General features: G+C 46.3%; 1 protein-coding gene across 2 annotated transcripts; it reads right to left on the bottom strand.

Annotated features, from left to right (window-relative positions):
- Positions 1 to 1,662: 1,662 nt before the first annotated feature.
- On the bottom strand, positions 1,663 to 22,187 carry DCLRE1A (DNA cross-link repair 1A). 2 transcript variants are annotated; one of them, XM_045291594.1, is made up of 10 exons: positions 22,025 to 22,187; positions 20,425 to 21,492; positions 16,066 to 17,811; positions 13,658 to 13,791; positions 12,425 to 12,543; positions 10,697 to 10,837; positions 8,646 to 8,791; positions 6,901 to 7,055; positions 3,068 to 3,209; positions 1,663 to 2,280 (listed from the first exon to the last, which is right to left on the bottom strand). In XM_045291594.1, exons 2-10 carry the CDS (start codon positions 20,903 to 20,905, stop codon positions 2,120 to 2,122), a joined length of 3,225 nt encoding a protein of 1,074 aa, XP_045147529.1. In that variant the 5' UTR covers positions 20,906 to 21,492; positions 22,025 to 22,187; the 3' UTR covers positions 1,663 to 2,119. The 2 variants fall into 2 exon arrangements, with proteins under 2 accessions (XP_045147529.1, XP_045147530.1); XM_045291595.1 differs by lacking the exon at positions 22,025 to 22,187 and having other exon boundaries at positions 20,425 to 21,633.
- Positions 22,188 to 22,328: the final 141 nt, after the last annotated feature.

Genomic DNA, 22,328 nt, shown 5'->3' with positions numbered 1-22,328 from the left:
ACATAGGGTGGCTGAGTTAAAGTAGGCTTGACACCTAACCATAGTGAAAGTGTGCATTGCCTTGAAGAGGCAATGGTGCATTCTGGTGCGGGTTCATTAGAGGGAGAGGCGAGCTGTAACACCAGAGATGGTGCCGGTGGTGAAGGGCAGCAGCAGAGACAGAGTGGCAGCAGAACCAGGAGACTGGTGGTAAGTCGACCCACGGACCAAGAGAGCAGAGTGCCAGTAGGCAGACGGCTTCTCGTGGGAGTAGGGCGCCTCTAGGGACTTGTTGGCAGGTTTGCTGATCCATGGAGCAGGGCTTGAGCACCTTCACACTCTGGCTTACTGGCAGTGAGCTTCTGCCAGGCACTTATTAGTAGAACTGGGTAACACTTGCCCAAGCAAGACAAGAGGCTAGCCTGGCTCAAAAGGCAAGAGGAGCTGAAAGGTCAAGTAAGCGGGAAGCAGAGGTTGAAGGGATAGAAATTTAATAGTCAACCAGCCTCAGTCCCAAAGGGTCGGGTTTTGAAGTGTGGAGCCATGGTCCAATTTGAATCAGATCTTCAATAACGTGGGAGTGAGGGTCTATCATCACAAGTGCCAGGAGGATGGGGCCAGAGCTGCTGCTCAATAGTGGTTGGGCCTGTCAGGTCCGAAGGGGTGAGGGAGCAGAGTTGCTAACCAAGTGGGCCGGGAAGGCTGAACTGAGGGGACTCCACGTAGACACCAAAGATCTTGGTTGACACCCGGAATTTGGAGGCAGGGCCATTGACTCCATGGTCAGGCCAAGAGATGAAGGGATTATCTGTAAGCCTTGAGAGCTAAAGCAAATTGTTCTGCTGGGATTTCGACTGTCCTGGTGTCCATTATCCCTTCATACCCTCCAATTTCCCCATTTGTAATAGAAATGACACCTGTGCCAATGTCACATTGTATTTTTTGAAGCAATTAAGTTGCATTCTAGATTCACAGATGAGGAATTTTGATCTAGGATTGCTCTAGGATGAAATGTGGACTCTGGGGTTGACTTAGGACTTTGGAGATGATCTGATGGGGTTAAAGTGTTTCTCATGTGGCAACAACATGGATTTGAAAGGGTTAAAGGATGTAAGGTCATGGACTGAAATGTGCCAACTTGGCTGGGTCAGGATTCAGTTTGGCAGTTAAGCAATACTGTGATCATCCCCTATGGTGTGGTCTGGTGGGATCAATCAGTTGGAAGGGGATTACAGTGGGATACAAGCACCTTACTCTGGTCACAGCCCTGATCCAATGCAAGGGGAGCTTCCCTGGGGGGGTGTGACCTAAACCATCTTTTATCTTACAAGCAATTAAAAACAGATGACCAACTTCAGCAAGGGGCCCGTTGCTACCAAGAGAGAAAAACCACCAATAGCCAAGTGTGTACTTCTGACCCAGGGTCCCTGTGCTGGGAGCCTCCTAGACCCAGGTGAAGATTTATGCCAAGACATTTGTATATCTCCAAAGAATGCTGGGCCTACAGATATTGAAAGGAGACAAAGACTGTCCGGCAGCGCCCCCAGAAAGAAAAGGCCTTCCCTTAGAGCTGGCCCTCTGAACCCATCATTCTGACCTCAGGACGGTGAGGACACATGTGTTGAAGCCATTCACCTGTACTGCTGTGACAGCAGCACTAAACAACCATTCCAGACACCCAAATGACACTAGGATTTGTTTTTATTTATGTATATATATTTCATATAAAAGTTTTAGCTCATAAACTATGCCCCATATAAAATAATTTTAAAGATCCACGATAACATTTATTTACTGCTTTCAGCCTCGTTTACCCGTGATCATAAATCCTGCTGGTCTCAGGACCTGCTTTTGTTACCTTCTTAAAAGCTGATATAGAATATAACTAGCCCATAGGGACGGGTCAACTCCTAAGGACCGTAGGAGATCCAGTCTCAATGACCGCTGACCATGCTGACAGGCACCCAGCACCATAAGCATGCGAGTCCAAGGTTAACAAGGTTAATGAGAAAATAAGTTACGTGAATGACCTTCAGGTTATTCACCTGAAGTGAAAACCCCTTTCAGACAGGTAGAGATCTCAGTCCTAACACATGGCAGGTGCAGTGGCTGCATTCCTCCTCGGTGCTGGGTGGTCTCATTAATACCCAGCTTCTAGCCTCCACTCTCTGAAATGCTGGTCCATGGCACCCCTGCTTCTCCAGGTGCCAACATTGACGGTTGGGATGATTTTCTTGGGTTTCAGCCACTGGACAAAGCGCTTCATTTCAAGGTAGCTGCTGTGCTCACTGTAAGGGATTCCTGTAACACAGAAGGCAGGCTGCTTATGACACGCATTTCCAGAGGGTCCTGTGCATTACACTCTTCCTTCTTCTCCCCGTCGGGCACTCTGCTCACCCAGGGCTCTCAGGAAAATCACTGGGAGAGAGAAGAGCATGGTGTGGGGAGTGGAGAGCAGGCGGGTCTTGGTTCCCGGCGACACTAGGCATACTCCACCCAAAGCAAGAGTTACGTTCACAAAAACACGCAGAAAGGAAAGAGAGCCGACCTCCTCTGCTTCATCGTCACCGAAAGTCACGTTTTCGTAAAGAAAGGGAAGCAGGGTCCTCAGAGGCTAACAGGAAGTCACTGGTCTAGTGACAGCTCAGAAATGTGTCACCGAGTCACCACTGTAAAAAAGCTGTTAAGCTAACATCTGCAGGCGGTGGTAAACCTTGCCTGAGATGAAAAAATTACCCCCGTCTGTCTCTTTTGCCCTTAACCACATCAAACTCGGCCTCTTCCGGCTCTCTGTCTTAAAGTCGTCTAGACTTTCCCTACGCAACCGCAGGGGCCTCTTCCAAGCCCCCTACCACTGCCTTGATATGTCACTAATCACACAGATGAATGATCTGCACTAGCCAGTGTTTGCGACAGCCGAGCGCCCTTCACAAGTTACGACGTTTTGAAAGTTGAGTCTGTAGGGACTTAACCGCTTCAACTGCTAAAGGGTCTCTAGTGCCTCTTTTCCCTGAATCTTTTAAATCTCCAGGCTCTGAAACAAAATGAAATGGCACACAGGAAGAAGGAGAGAAGTTCATAATGATACCATATATCGAAATGTTTCCTCTGGTCTGGGGAGCGATATCTGCTGTCCTGGTAAGCTTGTTGGAATGTGTCCATCCTGTGGGTCGGAAGGCCAAGATCTGATTGTATTTCCCACCACACGCCTTCAAATGTTTCTGTAAGCCCTAGGGGATGAAAATAGCATCTTGATTGAAGGGTTAAAGGACCGGGGCTCTGTGGATGCAGAGAGTGACTAGTGATTTTACACTGGCACAGCCATGGGGAATTCTTACTTGAGCAGTGAAACCACCTAGTGCTATGTTTCTGAAGGAAATAAAATCATTGAAGGAGAAAAAACCCCAAAACGTGTCCCCTTTGTTCACCTGAAACTAAACGAGCTTAAGACTCGCCTGATGAAGTAGGGGAAGTGCTTTTAAACTTACACAGTTATATATGAGTAAGTCCGCCCCCCAAAGCAGGCTTCCTGCCATCGCGTCCACCTCGCCTTGCAGCGACCCCAGAGGAGGGCGCAGACAGGCAGATGGGTTTCCGAGACTGAGAGAGTTTACGGGAGGAGAAAGCCTCCTCTTTCTCCCGGCGAATAACGTCGACATTTACAAATAAAGCAAATGATCTCCAAATCCCACTACACGGAAACACGGACATTACATGGATAAGTATGCAGGCCTCTCTAGCGACAGACTAAGCCAGACACCTTTCTAAAAGCGGCAGGACACACGATGCAGGCATACATTCTAAGATGCCAGGGAACATGCTTCTCAGGTGTGCACCCCTCCCCGTCTTTTGAAGACACATTAGTGGGGTTACACACTTCTCACACTGCGGTCACTGGAAGCAGTGTGCTTTCCTTCAGCGCTCCTGTGCACAAGAGAACTGCCCTAAAGTCCTCATCAACGGAGACATTTGATAAACTGCTCGTAGAAACCCACTGGCCACACCGCTGGGAGGTAACGGGAAATCCAGTGACTAATGGGATGAGGGATACACACAGTCATCGCACCTGTGGTCCTTAAGACGAAAACCTGGAGTTTAGTGCAAATTTACAATAAAGTTATATTTTAAAAATAATAAAAAAGCAAAACTATGCTGTGTCTCCAGGAGCTTTCCAAAATGCCATTTTCTTCCATAATCATACATACTTTGAACTATGTACATTCTAAGAGATGCTGGCATATAATCCTAACATTGCATCAGATTGACCTTTCGGCAACATTATTAGGGCTTTTAATAGGGAGTCCTGGTGGTTACGTGGTGGGCTGCTGTGTGCACAACTACTAACAGCTCCTCCTGAGAAAGACTGGCTTTCTACTCCCGTAAACCGTGTCGTCTTGGAAATGCACAGGGGTCACTGTGAGTCAGCACTGACTCGGGGGAAGCGGGAGCTTTCAGTCGAAACTCCTACACGTGGACTTGCTGAATCCAAAGGCTTACCCCGGATTTGCACTATTTTCAAAGCGTAACACATGCCCCAGTAGGGGTTCTCATCAGAGATGGAGCACTTTTAAGAGGCCTGAAGTTTGGTAGAAAACATCCCGTCGCAATTTTCTTTTTCTAACTGAAGACTAGTGTGAGATTGAATATTTTTCCTGTTCATGAAAAATCTACCTTTCTTTCAGAAAGAGGAAATAAGTTCCTTGATTCCTCTTTCGTACCAAATGTTTTATTAATTTGAAGTCAGCAAAGAAACAGCTACCAAAAAATCATATTTCTGGCCAACTACTGGGCCCCAGCCCCACTGCCCCGCCTGCACACAAGGTTGAAACACTGTTAGATAACTAACTTTCCATGAAGTGACCTGGTTTTCTAGTTTGGGTCTTGGTTCGTTTAGGATCTAGCTCAAATAACGTTATCTACTTATGCACTAAGCCTCCTTTTTTTGGCCCCCCTCCCTCCAAACAGAAGAGGGGACCTGAGGTTTGGAGCAATTGCACACGTCACCCCTATTCATGCCCACTTGTCTCTGCAAACACTCGGGAGGGCTGAGAGCGAGATTTCTGCTTGGCAAGAGTCAAATTAGAGTTAATACCAAAATATCATTCACCTGCCCCCAAACCCAACCCAGGACACAGTCCTTCCTGTAAGCCAAGCCCAGGGAGAAGTCTGAAAGCGACTGCTAACGGCCCACCAACCACCTCGGGAGAACGACTCGGTGAAGAGTTTATGCAAAGTCATTTAGTTGACACCAAATCCCCGATCAATGAATCCTCTGTGACTGATAATGAATTTGTGAGAAAAATGCTTTCGTATTCCCCATATGCCAACGAATCACCGACAGCAAGATGGCTACAATGTTTTACGACATCCCCTCTGGCAGGGTTCCGTCAGGAGGGAGTCAGCTATACTCGTACAGGATGTTGATGAACTCAAGTTGGGCCAGCTAGCGTGAATGGTACACTCATTATTTCAGAGGCTTTCGAGCATCCTGTGGAAACTACAAAAAGTGCATTTGGTTTACATTGTCACAGAAAGTCATTCGCTTTGATCCAATGGAACTATTTTGGGTTGCTAACGGCTTGGTTGTAATTACTCACTAAGATACAGCCTGATGGTAACCCCCAGCGTCTGCTCCGTCTGTGTTTTGAAGATCAGGAAGCTTCAAGAATGCCATTAGTACCTGATCACCGGGATGGAGGAAAAGGGAAGGGCTCGTGACTGACAACCCATCAGGAAAACAAGCTTAATGACTCGGGGTCCTTGCTGCTTCAAGGGCAGGGTCTCCAAAACAAGACCCAACAAAGGGCTGAGAAGGGACATTTCTTGGTGTCATTAAACCCCACTCAAATTCCTGTATGGCAAAAACACGGTACTCCAGTTTATAAGCTGCTTGATGATTTAATTCTTGTACGAGGTCGTATTGGTTAATACACAACCCTTAAAAGACAATGCACAATACAAAAAAGAAACAAAGTCTACAAGGGATGTAGGTCGGAGGAGACTGTTAGAGGAAGAGGCGTCTCTCTTCCTGCTTACTGTTCCAGACCCTGCTCAGCTGCTTCATTTATTCCCGATCCCCACGCATCTTCATTCCCCGGCCTGCCCTTGCAAAGCCCAATCTTGTACTTTAAAACACACAAAGCCTCTCCTGTGTGTCTCTCTCCGGTCAGCAACGCACCTGGCTCTTCTGCATAGCCATGCGCTATGCTTCTCCGCTGCCTCACCTCACACTCGATCTCTTTTTCTTTTCTTGGCTACAAAAGCTGTTTTAGTTTTGGTTTAGTTAAGTGTGGAACTCCGTGGTTTTTAGTATGTTCACAAAATTGGGTTTCTGCTAGGTCCAGAACATTTTCATCCCCCAAAAGAAATGCTGTGCCGGTTAGCAGTCACTCCCCATGCTCTCTTCCTCCCACCACCAGCAGCCACTTACCTGCTTCCTGTCTAAAGGGACAGACTTATTCTAGTCCGTTCATGTCAGTGGGATCATCCGTATGAAATGTGGCCTTTGGGTCTGGCTTCTTCCACGTCGCACGTTTCCAAGGCTCATCCATGGGGTAGAAGTATCGATGCCGCATTCCTTCCCAAGGGCGGACTCTATTCCATTGCATGGACATACCACGTTTTGCTTATCCATTCATTGGGTATTTGGGGTTGTGTGTGCTTTTGGGGTAATAATGTTGCTACGAGCATGCATGTACACGTTTTTGCTTTCATTTCTTTTTGGCATGTGCCTAGGAGTGGGCGGCTGGGTCATATAGTCACTCGATTATGTTTAACGTTTTGAGGAGATGCTGAACCGTATCCGGAACTGCTGTACCGTTTTACAACCCCACCAGCCAGGAGCAAGGGTCCCAGCTGCTCCATAGCCTCGCCTTGCTGTTGCCTATCCTTTCGATTACTGCCGTCCTCTGGAACACTTACCTTAAAGGTAATTTGCATCATTGGTAAAAGGTGAACCAAGGCACCACACATGTCTGTTGTAATGAGGGAATCCATATCGGGGATGTTGAGACACCGTAAGGTTGTATACTTTTCTTGCGACATGGCAACTTTTGAACCCAAAACATCAGCAATGGCTGCAGGCAGAGGAAAAGATTAAAAAGAGTAAAATTGTAGAGTATGGAGGAAAAGCAATGAAGTGACAACATATAAAACAGTCATACTGGATAACATTTCAGGAAGGCTGAATAATTCTGTTGGCAAACCGCGTGGAATAAATTGTGAGAATGGCAGAGTTTATGTTCTCAGGGCCTGCTATTTAAAACCTGTAAAAGAGACGGGGAAAGGAGTAGAACAAGGGAAGTACCAATTTGGAGGAGCAAAAACTCTGGCTTTACCACTTTGGATCTTAATGTTCGACATTTATAATCCTGAAGACGAAGTGTGGCTGCGTGTACCATTGTCACATGACTCCAACTGAGAGCAACCCTCCAGGACAGAGGAGACTGCCCCAGGCCCTCTGAGGCTGCAGTCTGTCCTGGGGCAGCATGCACGGTCTGTGCTCCGGCAGTCCCTGGTGGGTTCAAACCACCCAGCCTTCAGTGTGCAGCCGACCACCAACCATTGCACCACTAGGGCTCCTTAAGAGGGTTTCAGAAGCAAGAAGGAAAGCATTTTGCAAAAGAGTACCACCACCACCTAAACAAATTACAGTGAACCCTCGCCACTTCGCGCTTCGACTTCCGCGGCTTCAATCTATCGCGGTTTTTGCCCAACAGCGCATGCTCTGTCATTACTACCACTGATTGGCTCATACTGTACACGCTTCTGTCTGCATCGCTACGTATCGGAGCTACGTATCAGATGCATTTTTGCTTTTTACAGTGTACTGTAATTGTTTGCGATTTTTAAGAAATTTTATCTACGCCCTATGATGGCTCCTAAACGAGCTGCTTCTTCTAAGCCTTCTGACAATAAAAATAAGCGCCAGAGGAAGATGCTCACCATCCAGGAAAAGGTAAAACTTTTGGATATGATCAAAGATGGCAAGAAAATCGTGGAGGTCGCACGCCATTTCGACTTGAATGAGTCTTCCGTTCACTCCATCCGTTGTACTTCATAATATAATAAGTAATAAATGATCATTGTAACGTCCAAAATGTTTTACTGCATTTTCCCCTTTTCGTTTAATAAATTGGGTAATACGAGTGTAATGGTGACTAAAGGGTGTTTTTTCATGTCCTCTATGCTCTAACTACGAAAATATTTGATTTACAAATAAGGAATCCTACTTCGCGGAATTTCATTTATCACGGTAGGGTCTAGAACCGATTAACCGCGATAAACGAGGGTTCACTGTATACGCTTCTAGAAATCAATAAGAAACAGTTATGACCATCTTCTAAAATAATTACCTGATGGCCAACCTCAAAGAACACAGCAACACACTATGCATGACTCATCTTTCATAGTCCAATAAAATACTACTGTGTGAATGCTTGCTCTGTAAGCAGCTCATAAAGATAAAGTCACCGTAAGCACACTCATCAAACGTCTGCACGCATCAAACTCTCCTAAAATGTCCTTTGACTTCAAAGACGATATTGAGTCATTTCAGGAAATATCAATTGCAAGATGAGAGGCTCTTTGCATAGAGAGGCATTCTATGCAAAGAGAATGCGATCTTTAGAATATATTCATGTACATTAGATACGGCTACCACTCACCAAGGAAGACTTTCTCTTTTCCAATAGAGTAGGTGCCACAGACAACAAGGACCCGCGGGTTTAGCGTTACAGCCTCAAAGGCAGTGTTGATGGCAAACTGGATGACCTCTTGCTGCGATGGGAAGGAGTATTCCGGGCTGCAGTACCTGTAACGAAGAGGCGAGCCTGACTAAAGGGAGCAGTGAGAAAGCCGTGAAAGCACTAAGTTGGATGCTATTTTAGGAAATACACTTCTAACAAAAGTATACACACAGCAGTAGAATACATGAGAAGGCTTCCGAACGTTTGGAGTTATGGAAAAATGGAACTAGGAGATAATGGAATTTTTCCATTAACTTTTCAAAGCCCTTAATATTAACAGCACTAGAGTTGACTTATGCCTTGTGGCTAAAATATGTGTTACAGCTAGTGATCATTTATGATGAAATTTAATGTTTTCATTATACGTCTTTCATTAAACCTCTTCTAGTGCCTTTCTATACTAAATTTTTTGGAAAATACTTTTCCTTCAAAGAATACTTTCAGTCATTCAACTATTTTAAAAATGACCTTATCCAATGCCAATGTGCTGGGTTTTTTTTTAAAAAAAAAACCACACTAATCCCTATCATTATCAAAGAAAATATCACTGACAGGATTGCATTTGGACTGAAGAATTCTGCTTAAATGATTGCAAAAATGAAATAAAATGTGAACTAAATGAAGTAGTTTCATATCATACAGCTAATTTTCACATGGCTGCTAGCTGCTAAGAGAAAACATTTTTACATTGACATGTTAAGAATACAGCAGACTCATCTCAAGCAACAACACCCAGTGGAAAAAAATCACCGGAAGAGCACGAATGATCTCTCTACTGTATGAGGAGACGGCAGACATGTCTGTAGAAAAACTGTACCGCCTTTTAATTCCATTGCTCCATAAACTTCAGAAGACGTCTTGAACATTTAATGACAAAAATGATGCCATATTTCACTAAGAAGTCATAAAATAGAGTATGCCAAGCATTTTCAAAAGTATTTTGGGGGGAAATGGGGCACTAATAACGAGTATGAGAAAGAATAAAACATTCTAATTAGTGATGACTGCGCACCTCTCCTTACCATGCTGACACTACTGACTTGTATGATGTGTCAATAAAACTGTGAACTTTTAAAAACTGGTCTGTGTTGGTAAACAGTCAAAAAGGAAAGAAAACAAAGTATCTGTTCTTCATAAACATCCACTGAGAAATGTAGACGCCTAGGCCGAATAAAACTAAGCAACAATTTTTTTACTTCTTTTCTCAATTTATCGCAAATTTTATTTAAGAGTGGAAAAGAGAACCGTAGAATCGGAAAACTGGATGTGGAAAGATCGCACACTTTTCCTTCAAACAGTTACCATAATTTCTACCCTGATGACAGGCTTTGAAATCAAATGAAAACATACCAGCAGATGGCTTTACATCTACTGTTTGTTGCTAGGTGCCATCGAGTGGCACCCACTCCTAGTGGCCTGGCGTGCAGCAGATGGAAACCCTGCCCGGGCTGCACCGTCCTCACAAGCAGTGGTTGCGAGCCCACTGTAGCAGCCCCTGGGGCCATCTCCCAAGTCTTCCTCTTTCCCTGCCCCTCTGCCCTGCCAGGCATGAGCTCCCTTTGTCACGTACAAAGTGCCTTTTTGAGAGAAGAACAAATGTAGCTTTGAATTCTCAGAAACAGAAACACACATGGTTTGTTTTCTTTTCATAATTATGCTTATGAGTTACATAGCTATTTCCTGAGTCTTGGTCCAAATTTCTTCTTCACCTCAGTACCAAGATTCTCAGAGAAAAATTACCAAGAAAATTCAGCTGCATCAGTGAAGATCTGTAATTCCAAAAGGCCTGTAAGCAAGGCCTTTTTAACACAGCCTCCCTCTGATCGATGGCCTTAAAACGGTAATTTGCAATAAGGCATCGTTTTGACGACCCAAGCAAACACCCAGAGCCCCCTGATGATTCATAATTTAAAGAGCCAACACTGGGCGTGGGAAAAGGCACACACACACACACACACAGCCTCTCTTACGTTGTGTCCAAGTACAGCGTGTGGACTCTCAGGCCGGCAAGAAGAGAACGCTCCATGGTGGGGTCGGCTCTGAAGTCTCCGGTGTGCAGAGTGACCGTCCCGTTGGGAAGATAAAAAAGGATCATGACAGCACCTGGGCAGCTGAACACAAACATTCTAAGAAACGGTCTTCACACACACAGCACCCGCGGGACAAATACAGCTGCTTCACTATCGCCAACGGGACACCCGGCATTAGCTGACCACAGTGACAAGGCATCACACTGTGGAGGGGACACGGTACCCCACCTGAAGGCAGCTTTCATCAATGAACAAATGGGGCGTAGCAGGAAAAGCAGCCGGCAGGCCTCAGTTGCTCAAAGCTATACGGTCCCTAGAAAGGCTTGTCATTAGGTCGGGACTGGCTCTTGGGAGTTGACCTGAGCCTTTGGGATGTTCTGCCGGCTAGACGTGCCTGGCCATGCCTGAGGTCATGGGCCACGTGGCTCCATCAACTTCACCTTTGGTGATCTGGAGTCTGAGCAGCTCAGCTCCAGGCCTATGAAAGGAGCCCCTGTAAAAACCCGAGAGACTGAGGTTTGGCTGAGCCTTCTCAGTTAGTACCACTCTGCATGTGTGGTCACACCTCATTGTTGGGAGGACTGGGCAGGTGTTGGTCTCAGGTAGGCGCCCTGGCTGTGTAGTGAGTTACACAGGGGGCTGCTAAGCACGAGACTGGCATGACAGGGGTCAAACCCACCAGTCCCTCCTGAAAGATGAGGCTGGCTGTTCCTGAAAGATTTCTAGCCTCAGACGCCCTAAGGATCAATTCTACTATGCCCTATAGTGTCCTATAAGATGGCTATGAGAAAGGTGGGGCTTGGGTTTAGTATTAAAATCCTGACGGATTTATCTCAAAGGAAAAACAAGCCAACAAATAAACCCTCTAACTTCTATATGGATTATAGGCTGCTCATTTATGTAAATGATATTATCTTAAGATATGATATTATCTTATGATATTATCATAAGACAACAGAAGGTTATCTTATGAAGCCTAGGAGCAAAACCATGCTAAAGTATTTTGCTTTTTGTTTTGTTTTTGTAAGTGGGTCTCATGTCAAGCCAAGTAACCTACACTGGATACAAAGATTAAATGAGTTAATATTCAGAGGTGGCCTCTCCATTTAATCTGTCATTAAAAGAAAAATAAACAAAAAAACAAAACAAAAACAACTCACTGCCACCAAGTCGACCCCAACTCATAGCGACGCTATAGACAGGACAAGGTAGAACGGCCCCTGGGGGTTTCTGAGCCGTAACTCTTCATGGAGGAGAAAGCTTTCCTCTCTCGCTGCCGTCCTTGGTTCCCTCATGTATCCTGAGACACATCCTCTGCTTAAGTCACAAGGAGAGCCGAAGCACATCACAAAACCCAAAAGCCAAGCTCCCTGCCATCGAGTCCATGGCGACTCACAGTGACCCTACAGGACAGGGTAGAACTGCCCCTGTGACTTTCTGAGCCTGCAACTCTTTATGGGAGTAGAACCCCCCATCTTTCTCCCTCAGAGCGACCGGTGGTTTAGAACTAGAGACCTTGCGGATTGCAGCCCAACTCATAACCACGACGCGACCAGGACTCCGAAGCACCCTTATCATTAAGTAAGAATTTAAGTAAATATGCATTTCCCCCCCCCTTTGGAGGATTTTAAAAGCACAAGCCATTACTAAGGTAACTCTGACACTTACTGATTGGCGTCAAGCAAAACAACTTTAACACCATTCACTATACATTCCGTGTCCATTGGCAATGGATGGATGTATTGTTCTTGCACATGAAGCTTGCTCTTCAGCAGATTGCCGGTTATCTACAAACAGGATACATGGTCACAGTGAAACACTAAAGGGATACTTTCACCTCATCTCTGGTTTAGAGTCCAAAGCCTCTTCATAGTCTCCTCCTTCTGTTAGATTCAAGTACATCTTCCAAAACGTTAGGCTGGTAATCTTCGTAATATGACTGTATCACTACTCTGCTTAAAAACCCTCATGGATTCGCCCTTCCGTCGTGAGCCCATCACCCCCAGTCTGACACCCTACGTCCACTGTGATCTGGCCCCTGCCCACTCCTCCTCTGCTAAACTGCCCAAAGTCTCTGAAATGTCTGCAACAGGCAGGTGTACTTCTTAGATGTCTATGCCTCCGCACAATCTCTACTGTCTACCTGGAGTGTCCTCTCCTCCTTCCTCTGCAGCTTCTGGAATCAGGACATGCGTTCATATCCTGGCTCTGTCCTTCTGTGGCCTGGGACATGCCACTTAACCTCTTCAAACTTCAGTTGCTTCATTAGTAAAGCAACATGAGTTAGCTCCACAGTGTCTCCACGATGAAATCAAATTCTAGCGAAAGGCCCTCAAATGCTCACATTTAATGCTCTGTGCAAGGTTTCCCCAAGAAACTGCCTTTAATCTTAGCCCTGGACAGAGAGGAAGGAGCTCCTTCCTCCCTTCCCCAGGCATTCTAATTGTTTTACCATCGCAGTTCCATTGTGGAGTTGTTTGGGGATCTGCTTCCCCTGGAAGCTGAATGAAAGGACTTCAAAAAGCTCTTGGAAAAATGGAGTGAAAAAGATCAAGGCATTTTCCCACAAACTGTCTAATGCTCCTCCGTGTCCTGCTGGGAGCTGGATCTTTTGCCCCGTTTATCTTCTTAGGCGCCCAGTCAATGTCTGCTGAATGAACCTTGCATCTCATGAGCAGTTATTCTGCTATTTCCACATTAAAAAAAAAAACATGCTTGCTTTAAAAAAATCAATTATAATTGGTGACATGAACTCTTTTAATAATAGAGCCTCAGTTTGTTATGTTTCCTGATAACATTTCTAATAGAATGCTAGATCTTACAATTATATTGTTTTTCAAATAAGTTACTTAAGAATGCTTTGAAGTCTCCAAATTCAGAGTTTCTGATAGGAAAACTTACCTGACTACAGTACACGGGAGCAGTGAATTTTCTAGACAAGCCGGAATAATGATCTGAATGGAAATGTGTGAGGAAGTAGGCGGTGCAGCCTTCAATCAATCCATACTGAAAGGCATCTACCGTAAAGCCAGTTCCTGTAGCGGAAAGACAAACTTGGCAAGTGAGCTTACAGAGCAGAGGCGTTCCATTTATTGTACAGCGTGAGCCTGCTAACCCTCCTGTGCTTCCTTCCCAACTTACATTTCTAACACAGGGAAAACTACCGGGCACCATCAGCTCTCTTCACATTTGCCTGTGCACCCGCTTTGTCTTCAGCGATCGTGTCGGGAAGGTGAGCATCAGGGAAGGCCAGTTTAATAGAACAAAGTGTTCTTGCACTGAGGGAATACTTGAGTGGAGGCGCAATGTCCATCTGCTACCTTAATACTAAACGTATAAATATATACACATAGATCTATTTCCCCATCATCATATATATATTTACATATGTACATGCCTGTATTTAGACCTCTATAAATGCCCTTTGTCTCCTAGTTCTTTCCTCTATTTCCTTTTCCTTTCCTCTTGTCCCATTATCATGTTCAGCTTTCATTGGGGTTTCAGTAATTCCTCTCAGTTACATTGCCCTTGATCAAGCCCTACCAGGCCTCCTGCACCCTCCTTGCCACCGAATTTGGATCACTTGTTCCCTTGTCTTTGGGTTTGTTAATACCCATTTCCTACACCACCACCCTCCTCCAACCATCTGTCCCATTGTTTTCTCCTCCAGATTGTTTATCCTGCCTATCTTATCTAGATAGACCTGCAGGGATAAGAATATGCACAGAAACAAGACAGAGCAAAACAAAGCAACAAAAGAAAACAAAACAACAAAAAGCCAATGACGAAAAAGAAAGGCCTGTAAATAGTTCAAGGCCTGTTTGTTGACCTTTAGGAGTGTTTTCTGGCCCCAAAGGCTATTGGTATTCCCTAGGGACTTCCTTGCTCTGCTCCCCTTGCTGTTCTGTTGCACGCCCTTCAGACTGAATCTTCATGGGCGCAGCCAGCCTCCCCTCTCTCTCACAAAGTGGCCGGTGGGTTTGAACCTGGTCCTTAGCAGCCCAGTGCTTAGTCCATGGTGCCACAAGGGCTCCTTGCCATGATGCTTCCCCTCTGAAGTGCTTGCTTCTGCAATCACTAGCAAAAGGACGATGCAAACCAAAGTATGAATTCTCCACGGGGTTGATGCAAATAGAAAGCAGAGGGTTGAGGGTCAAAACAATTGTATATTACAATGGTTTGTGGCCCACCCAAAAAAAGGCCTCAGTACACTAAGAAACTGTCTATCTGTAGTACTATTTTCTTTCCTTTTTAATTTCATGGGGGTGGGGAGGAGAGGGAGAGGAATAAAGTGCTCAACACTGGCTCCTTGGAGAAACAACTGTAACGAATGTTGATAGGCAGTGTTCTATAGATGGAGCCCTGGGAGCCTAGCAGTCATATTTGGGCAGCAGTTTGAAACTACCAGCTACTCTTTGGGAGAAAAATGAGGCTTTCTACTCCTGAAAAAAGCTACAGTCTCAGAAAGCCATAGGGGTCGTTCTACGCGGTCCTATAAGGCTGCTACGAGGTAGCACTGACTCGATGGCAGTGAGAAACGTGTTTCTGACACGAACTAGGCACGTTCCGATAATTCCACAGAGGCTTACGGACATGTGTTAGGCCAGGGCTGGGCTCCCTTAACAAACATCAATCACGGCCGTCAAAATCACCATCAAAACCAGAACTGGCATTTGTTGTTGCGTCTGAATTCTCTTTTCTAGAGAAACATTTTGAATAGACCTGGAACATCAGTAAGCCTTTTTACGAATCTTTCTGAAGCCGAATGTTTTGACTCTTTTGTCTGAAATACTTTTCAGAAGAGTTATTGGCTCCTTCAAAAACACAATGTATGTCATCGAGTATCTTTTCTACTAAGTCACCCAAGAAATTATAAGAATTTGAAAAAGAGCCGAAAAACCTTGTTCTCATGTGGCCTTCAAAGGCTTGGCGTTACGGGCGGTACAACCTGCGGCTTTCCCTCGGCGAAGCTTCTTCAGTTTGTGCATCTCACAAGCGCACCAGGGATGCCTCTTATCCCAGTTGCTAAGTGTGGTGCTCTCTCTTTTCATATTATGCTGGACTTGCCCACTCTTACTAATCTTGGCGTGATTTTTAATATCCGCCTAAGGAGTGCCTTATATGGGGAGCATGCTTAATAGAAGTTTGAATTGAATGGAACAAAAGACACACTAGGGGGGTTGGAAGAATGTGTTAGAGGCCCATGGAGTACAACCCCCGCCCCCCCCACACAACCCGGACCAGGAGCATGAAGAAGAGCAAAGTTGTGGGTTCTTGTAAATGCATGAGGCACTGACCGGTCCACTTACCAGGAATCTGCTTATAGAAGGGACACTGCCTTTTCCGTAGTCCTTCTGCATTAGGGAACTCTGGGGCTGCAGAGGGCCGCCCGGGCAGCCCGCCGCCAGCGGCTCTTCTGAAGCCGCGGCCTTTATTGACGTTGACCGGCCCAGACTCTGTCTTGCGGATGTGTTCTGACTCCCCAGACGCTCCTTCTGGCAGTGCACTTGACTTCCTACGCCTCTTTCGTTGACGTTGTGCTCCTTGACTAGAAAGCTCCACAGGGAGCTGACGCTCTGTTCTGCTCTTTGCATCAGGTTCTGCCTCGCTTAAAGAGGTCTCTGCTTTCCACTTGCACCGCATGGCCTTCTTCTCCTTAGGGCTCACAGCTGGATTGGATGGAGGCTTCCTCTCCTTAGGACTCACAGCTGGATTGGACCAAGCCCTCTTTTCCTTAGGACTCACAGCTGGATTGGATCGAGCCTTCCTCTCCTTAGGACTCACAGCTGGATTGGACCAAGCCTTCTTGTCCTTAGGACTCACAGCTCGATTGGAGTTGGCCCCTTTCAATGGGCTTTCCTCCGGCAATTTCTCTTCTTTCCTCTTGGGTGGCAGTCCAAAGTACACACCTATGTCCATTTGTTTCATTGCCTTGTTAGAATGCCTTGTATTGCCCTCGGGAGCAGATGGCCCTGTTTTCCCGGGCGTAGCAGCGGGAGGCGTGCTAGGAAAAGGCTCCGAGTTCAAGCCCGAAATGTTACTCTCCAGCACACCACAGAAACGGAGACTTGAACAATTGGTGGCATAACCATCCTGACCTGGTAATTCTACGGTGTTACTTTGGCTTAGACGGAAAGGAAGATGCCTTTCTCCCTGGGTTGTAAAGGGGGTTAACACTTGAGTTTCGAGTAACGGAAGAGAAACTTGACGGTGAACAGCTGATTTTCCAGCGGCCTGCTTCCGGTCCTTTGCTCGAGGGAAGGGGGCCTCCTGGGCGGCAGCCCCGGCTGACGCAGGGGTGAACATCATAAAGCAGTCCCCCATGTCGGCCGGCCGGTCACAGGACACGGCCCTCTCACCGTCTTGGGAAAGCAGCTGAGAGAGATGGGCCAGGGTGTGGTATTTATCCAGGTCTTCCTCGTCCTGGGACTGGCTGAAGAGGCGGCTCTCTTGCAGGCGCTGCAGCGAGGCTCCGCGGAGGTCGCTGAACAAAGATCGATGGCGCTCGTCTGGGCCGCCAGCTTTGGAGCTTTCCATGGAAAATAGGTCCTGCTGTGAACCCTCTAGCTCTTCGTCACTCTGAAGTGGCGAGTAGGAGATTTCACAGTTGCTTGTGTCATGTTCTGGCCGTGGCAGGTGGAGGGGCGGGGGGCTGTCCGAGACTTCGACGGCCAGAGGCAAAGCCACTCCCGGCAGTTTGTCCTGAGGAACACCCCCGGAAAATGTCAGAGCTCGCTGGGCCTTTGTAGAAACGGGAACCTTCTGGCTGGCTTGCGTGGCACTCTGAGATTTTGCTCGACCCTGTGTCCCCAAAGAGGTTTCACCTGGAATGTTCTCAAAGTTCTCAATTCCTTTCTCCTTTGGGGGCCCTCTTTTCGAAAGGCTGCCGAGGAAGCCCAAGGTCGTCTCGCTGGAGCAAGTAAACACGCCAGGCGCTGTGGGTGGTGGGCTGCTCAGAGAGCCACTGCCTGCCCGGGTCTGGGCCAGCAGGAAGTGAGTGTATCTCTTGTAATGGGCGGGAATTGTGGAGGTACACAGAAGGCCATCAGGACACTCTGAAACGTGTAATAAAGAGAGAAAGTATTCAGAGGAGCCAAGCTCTGACAGCGTGAGCCCTTCAAGCTGACCTGCGGTGGGGCAGCATGAGTCCTCCTCGCTGGTGCCTCATGAGCTACGCTCAACTTCGGGAATCAAAAGACAAACGTGTAATGTCCACACTGAATCCAGTATGGTTTTGCACGGCGGTAGTTCTTAAACTTGAAACACACATAATCTGTTCTCAACAGTAACATTTTAGGGCTCAAACCTTTCCCATAGCTCCTCTTTCCTAGGTTACACTCCCCACCCCCCCACCCCGGTTGGTTCCTCTAAAAAAGGACCTTCACCCCTGGCATAGGTATGCAGAACACTTTCCAAGCAAGTGCTACCGACTGACCCCGTCCCTTGCACGAGGTCAGCGCTGCTCAGGCAATAACTGAGTAAAGACTGGTACAAAACCCCCAACTGCGGTTTCCTCTTAACACTACTAAATTTGAACTTAAGGAACCAAGATTTAAGATCCCTGTCTTATTCAATTAGGCTTCATTCTGTCAATATTTAAACTGTACAACTGTAAATGTTACAAATCCTAACCACCAGATCCATCATCTTTACAACTGTTCACACATGGACCCTTTGTGACGCTACAATTTGAAATGCAATGGGCTAGGCTAGCTAATCAGCCTGTTCCTGTTAAGTTGGTTGGGACTCATAGCAAGCCCCGTGTTACAGACCGGAAGCGCTCCAGCGGGTTTAGGGAAACAGGGTTTAGCCAACAGCTTTAGGGAAACAGGGAGCTGGGCCTTTTTTGTCTGCAGTGCAACTGTGTGGGCTGGAACCACCACCTTTCAGGGAGTAGGCAAATATACACTGTGTCACCCAAGGGACCTGCGCTGGTTAATAGAAAAGCTTCAGTAATCTAGACATCATTCTCCATCATATTGTGCTGGAGAATCATTCTGTAAATCACCGTGACAGATCTCCACGTGTTAATGACCAGGTTATTATTTTTTTAATGATCCAAAAGAAAAGCTGTCGTGTAAAATGAGAAGATGTCGGTGCTTAAATCTGGACATAAAGTTGCCTCCTAAAGTATTTGTGGCAGCGAGGGTCCACCCGATACAAGATCTCTGGGAGCTGACTTTACCGATGAGGGCTTTCGTCTGAGGTGCTCACCACAGGGCTCCAACTTCCATGCCTGATAGTCAAGCAACTTAAAAGCAAACTCACTCGCCTTTGATAAGGCTATTGGTGGCTACATTTTTCTAGAAATAGCTAATTACTGCCAAGTGTTGGAAAATACAGAGTTCTTCTGTATCTTCACGTAGTAATGGAAGTGGATAACTAGAAGTTAATAACATATTTTCAGAACCATCATTAACATGAAAGCACCCCCAAAATTATTTTCATTTTACTGAGCTCTGATTCTTCAACCGTCTATGTACGGCATGCAGGTCTACCTCATTTTACTGCACTGTTTCACTGTACTTTGCAGATACTGCATCGTATTTTACGAATTGCAGATTTGTGGCAACCCTGTGGGTACCATGTTCCTAACAGCACGTGCTCACTTCATGTCTCTGGGTCATACTTTAGTCATTCTCACAATACTGAAGATCCTTTCAAAATGTTAGTGCACACAATACACTACAGTACAGCGTAAACATATGTGCATTGTGAATCAAAAACTTCATGTCACTCACTTTATTGTGGTATTTATTTTATGGTAGCAGTCTGGATCGAAACTTACATATAGTATGTCCCTACCAGACTCATGGCAACCCTATAGGACAGGGTAAAACTGCCCCTGAGAATTTCCAAGACTGTCACTCTTTACAGAAGTAGAAAGCCTCATCTTTCTCCCTCAGAGTGGTTAGTGGATTTGAACTGTAAGACCTTGAGATTAACAACAGGCCAACGCATAATACTGTATAGCTTCAAGACAGAAAATCATCATAACCCCAGCTCCATCTATTTCAAGTAGGATTGTCTAGATATGAAATAGGACATGTGATTATATTACATTGTAACAATATAAGATCTAGTTAGAAGATAATAAAAGATAGCAGTTCTTCAGTTATCATCGGGCCCATTTCTATCACTGGCATCTTAATAATCTATGACTTCTTCCATTTCCTCTTTCCTGTACAGCAGTATAATGAACACACCATAGCCATCATTAGAGTATCACACTATACTCCTATTTTTCTATATAGTCTGATTAAAGATGATGAAATGGGTAATTCTTAAGAGCCCTTCTCTATAAAATGTCAACACCACCTCCTTTTACACAGTTGTTGTAAGAATCAAGTAAAGAATGAAAGGTGCTAGCACAATAGGCACTCAATGAACATTTATTAAAAATTGAGATGTTTAGGCACTTTTAGGAAATGCAGGGGTATATTTCAGCTATTTTTAAATGTGCAATCTTCTTTACACTGAAACCACTGTCTGCTAGCTTTTGTCTCTCCTTAAGTCATTGATAAAGTGTCTCATCTCTCTTTTGCTGATTGCCTGCCTTGCACTGAGCTGGTATGTGTGGTGTGTGGGCCCTTCAGATTAGAGTACACCATGGGGTGGCCATGAGTCAGGGTTGACTGAGCAGCTGATACTGCTTTCTGTGGTCTTACCTGTTTCTGAAACCTGAGGTGAATCCAAGCATTCAAAAACATGCCATCGAGGTGTTTGACCTAGCAATGAGGAAAAAGGCACCTGGCAATTTGGACAGTTGCCGTCATACACTGGGCGTATCTTTGGGGACACTTGTTTGTTTTTAGGAGCTCTACGGTGCTTTCCTGGAGTGCCCTGCTTATCTTGAGATGCCTGAATATCCTCTGCACAACCTGACTCAGGACCAGAAGCTACAGAAGTCTGACTGGGTGCTTCTCGGTCGCATCCTTCCTCGTCCTTGGCCTTCTCTTTCGCTTCCACTGTTCTTCCACTGTTTGGTTGTTTTTTATTTCGGTGTCGTTTCGCTTTGTGCTTCCCATCTGTTGCCTTTTCAGCTGATTTTGGACTGTTTTCAGGATCATGATTCTGATGCACTGGCTTTAGTTTTCTTTTGGATTTGTATTCCCAGATCTCTTCTTCCAAAAAATCGTCGTCTAGCATGGCAAAATGGATGTGTCATTAAAGCAGCACTAATTGGGAGCCCATTTCTTGTCACAAGAATGTCCAACGGGCTTACATTTCTGAGAAATGAGCAAAAACTATCAGCATACCCACTAGGTTGGCAAGAATCTAAAGTTATGGTGTGGAATATATTGGCACACTACACACTTTATACCTGAGCATGCAGGTTGTTCTAGTCATTCCTCAATAAAAATAAGAGTTCTTCCCTGTGTGACTTAACTAGAACTTGATTCATAAAAGCAGGAATCCATCATACTTTGCGAAGCAGGCACTAATGGAAAGTAGTGGTTCAACAGCTTAATCTGAGGACAAGCTTTCAGGACACTACTTTTAGTTCTCAGGCAAATGCAGAATGGTCCAGATCCAAGCACAGTCCTCAGAACAATGGGCTCTGCAAGTGTTCCAGTCAATAAGTGGTTACTCCGGCTTTAAGTATTAGAGAGGTGTGTGCTCAGCAAAAAGAAAATCCCACAAAACAAAACCGGGAACAGCTCTTCTTAGAGGTTCTTCAAACAGTTGGGTTTCCTGGGTCAGTGCGGCTTCTCCTGCCGTCAGCAACAGACACACTGCACAGTGAACAAAAGTCAAATATGTGAAGTCGTGCTTGCCCCTGTGGTCACACTCCTGGCTCCAGGCCATGCACCCGGGCCACCCTGAAGGTGAACGACCCACGACACGAGCCTCAAGATCGAGGTTCACCTGCCTGATGCCCCCCACCCGTTCTAATCTCTTTGGATGGTAGAGGAGGCCTCCACCAGTGAGTGGGGTCTGAGCCAATCTCAAAGCCAGCCTCTTCGAGGGGAAAAGAAAAAAACCCCGAAACCGCAGACATCCCCCCACCCCCACAGGTCTTTAGATTCCGAGGCGCAGCCCTGGGCGCCCTGGCCGCAGCCCACACGCCACCTGCGCCCCAGCGGAGCGGATCCACGCTCCAGCTGCCGCCACTCCGCCTGCCCGCCCGCCGGCTCCGGAGACGAGCTATTCGCGCCCGCACTTTCCATACCCTCCGGGCCGCAAACACTGCCTGTGTGCAGAAGCCAAAGCCATCGGATCGTCACTGCCAACTTTAAAAAATGCCTTCTTTAAGGACAGACTTACCCCCTTCCCCTCTCGCGTCTCGGCAGGAAGAAAGTCTTACAGCCGGGCCCGTGTCGAATCGGCTGATCCTCGTCTAAGGGCGGGAAGTCAAAAACAAAATCCTGCAGCTATCGGTGACCTTGTCATAAAGTCTACGGGTTTACTTAGGTTCTAAACGCGCTAGTTCTTCAGTGGGAGCTAGTGACAGGGCGTCTTTAGTGTTTGTCCGCCGCGGTCCCGCAGGCCTTTTCGTGTCGAATCTGGCACTCTGAACGTCCAGGCTCAGCGCTGGCGGGAGCACCGAGGGGCGGGGTGCTTCGGAACC

Source organism: Echinops telfairi, unplaced genomic scaffold (assembly GCF_000313985.2).
Source record: "Echinops telfairi isolate 266 unplaced genomic scaffold, ASM31398v2 ScPeMD7_70;HRSCAF=299, whole genome shotgun sequence".
NCBI lineage: Eukaryota > Metazoa > Chordata > Mammalia > Afrosoricida > Tenrecidae > Echinops > Echinops telfairi.
This window is presented reverse-complemented; position numbering and strand designations above follow the sequence as displayed.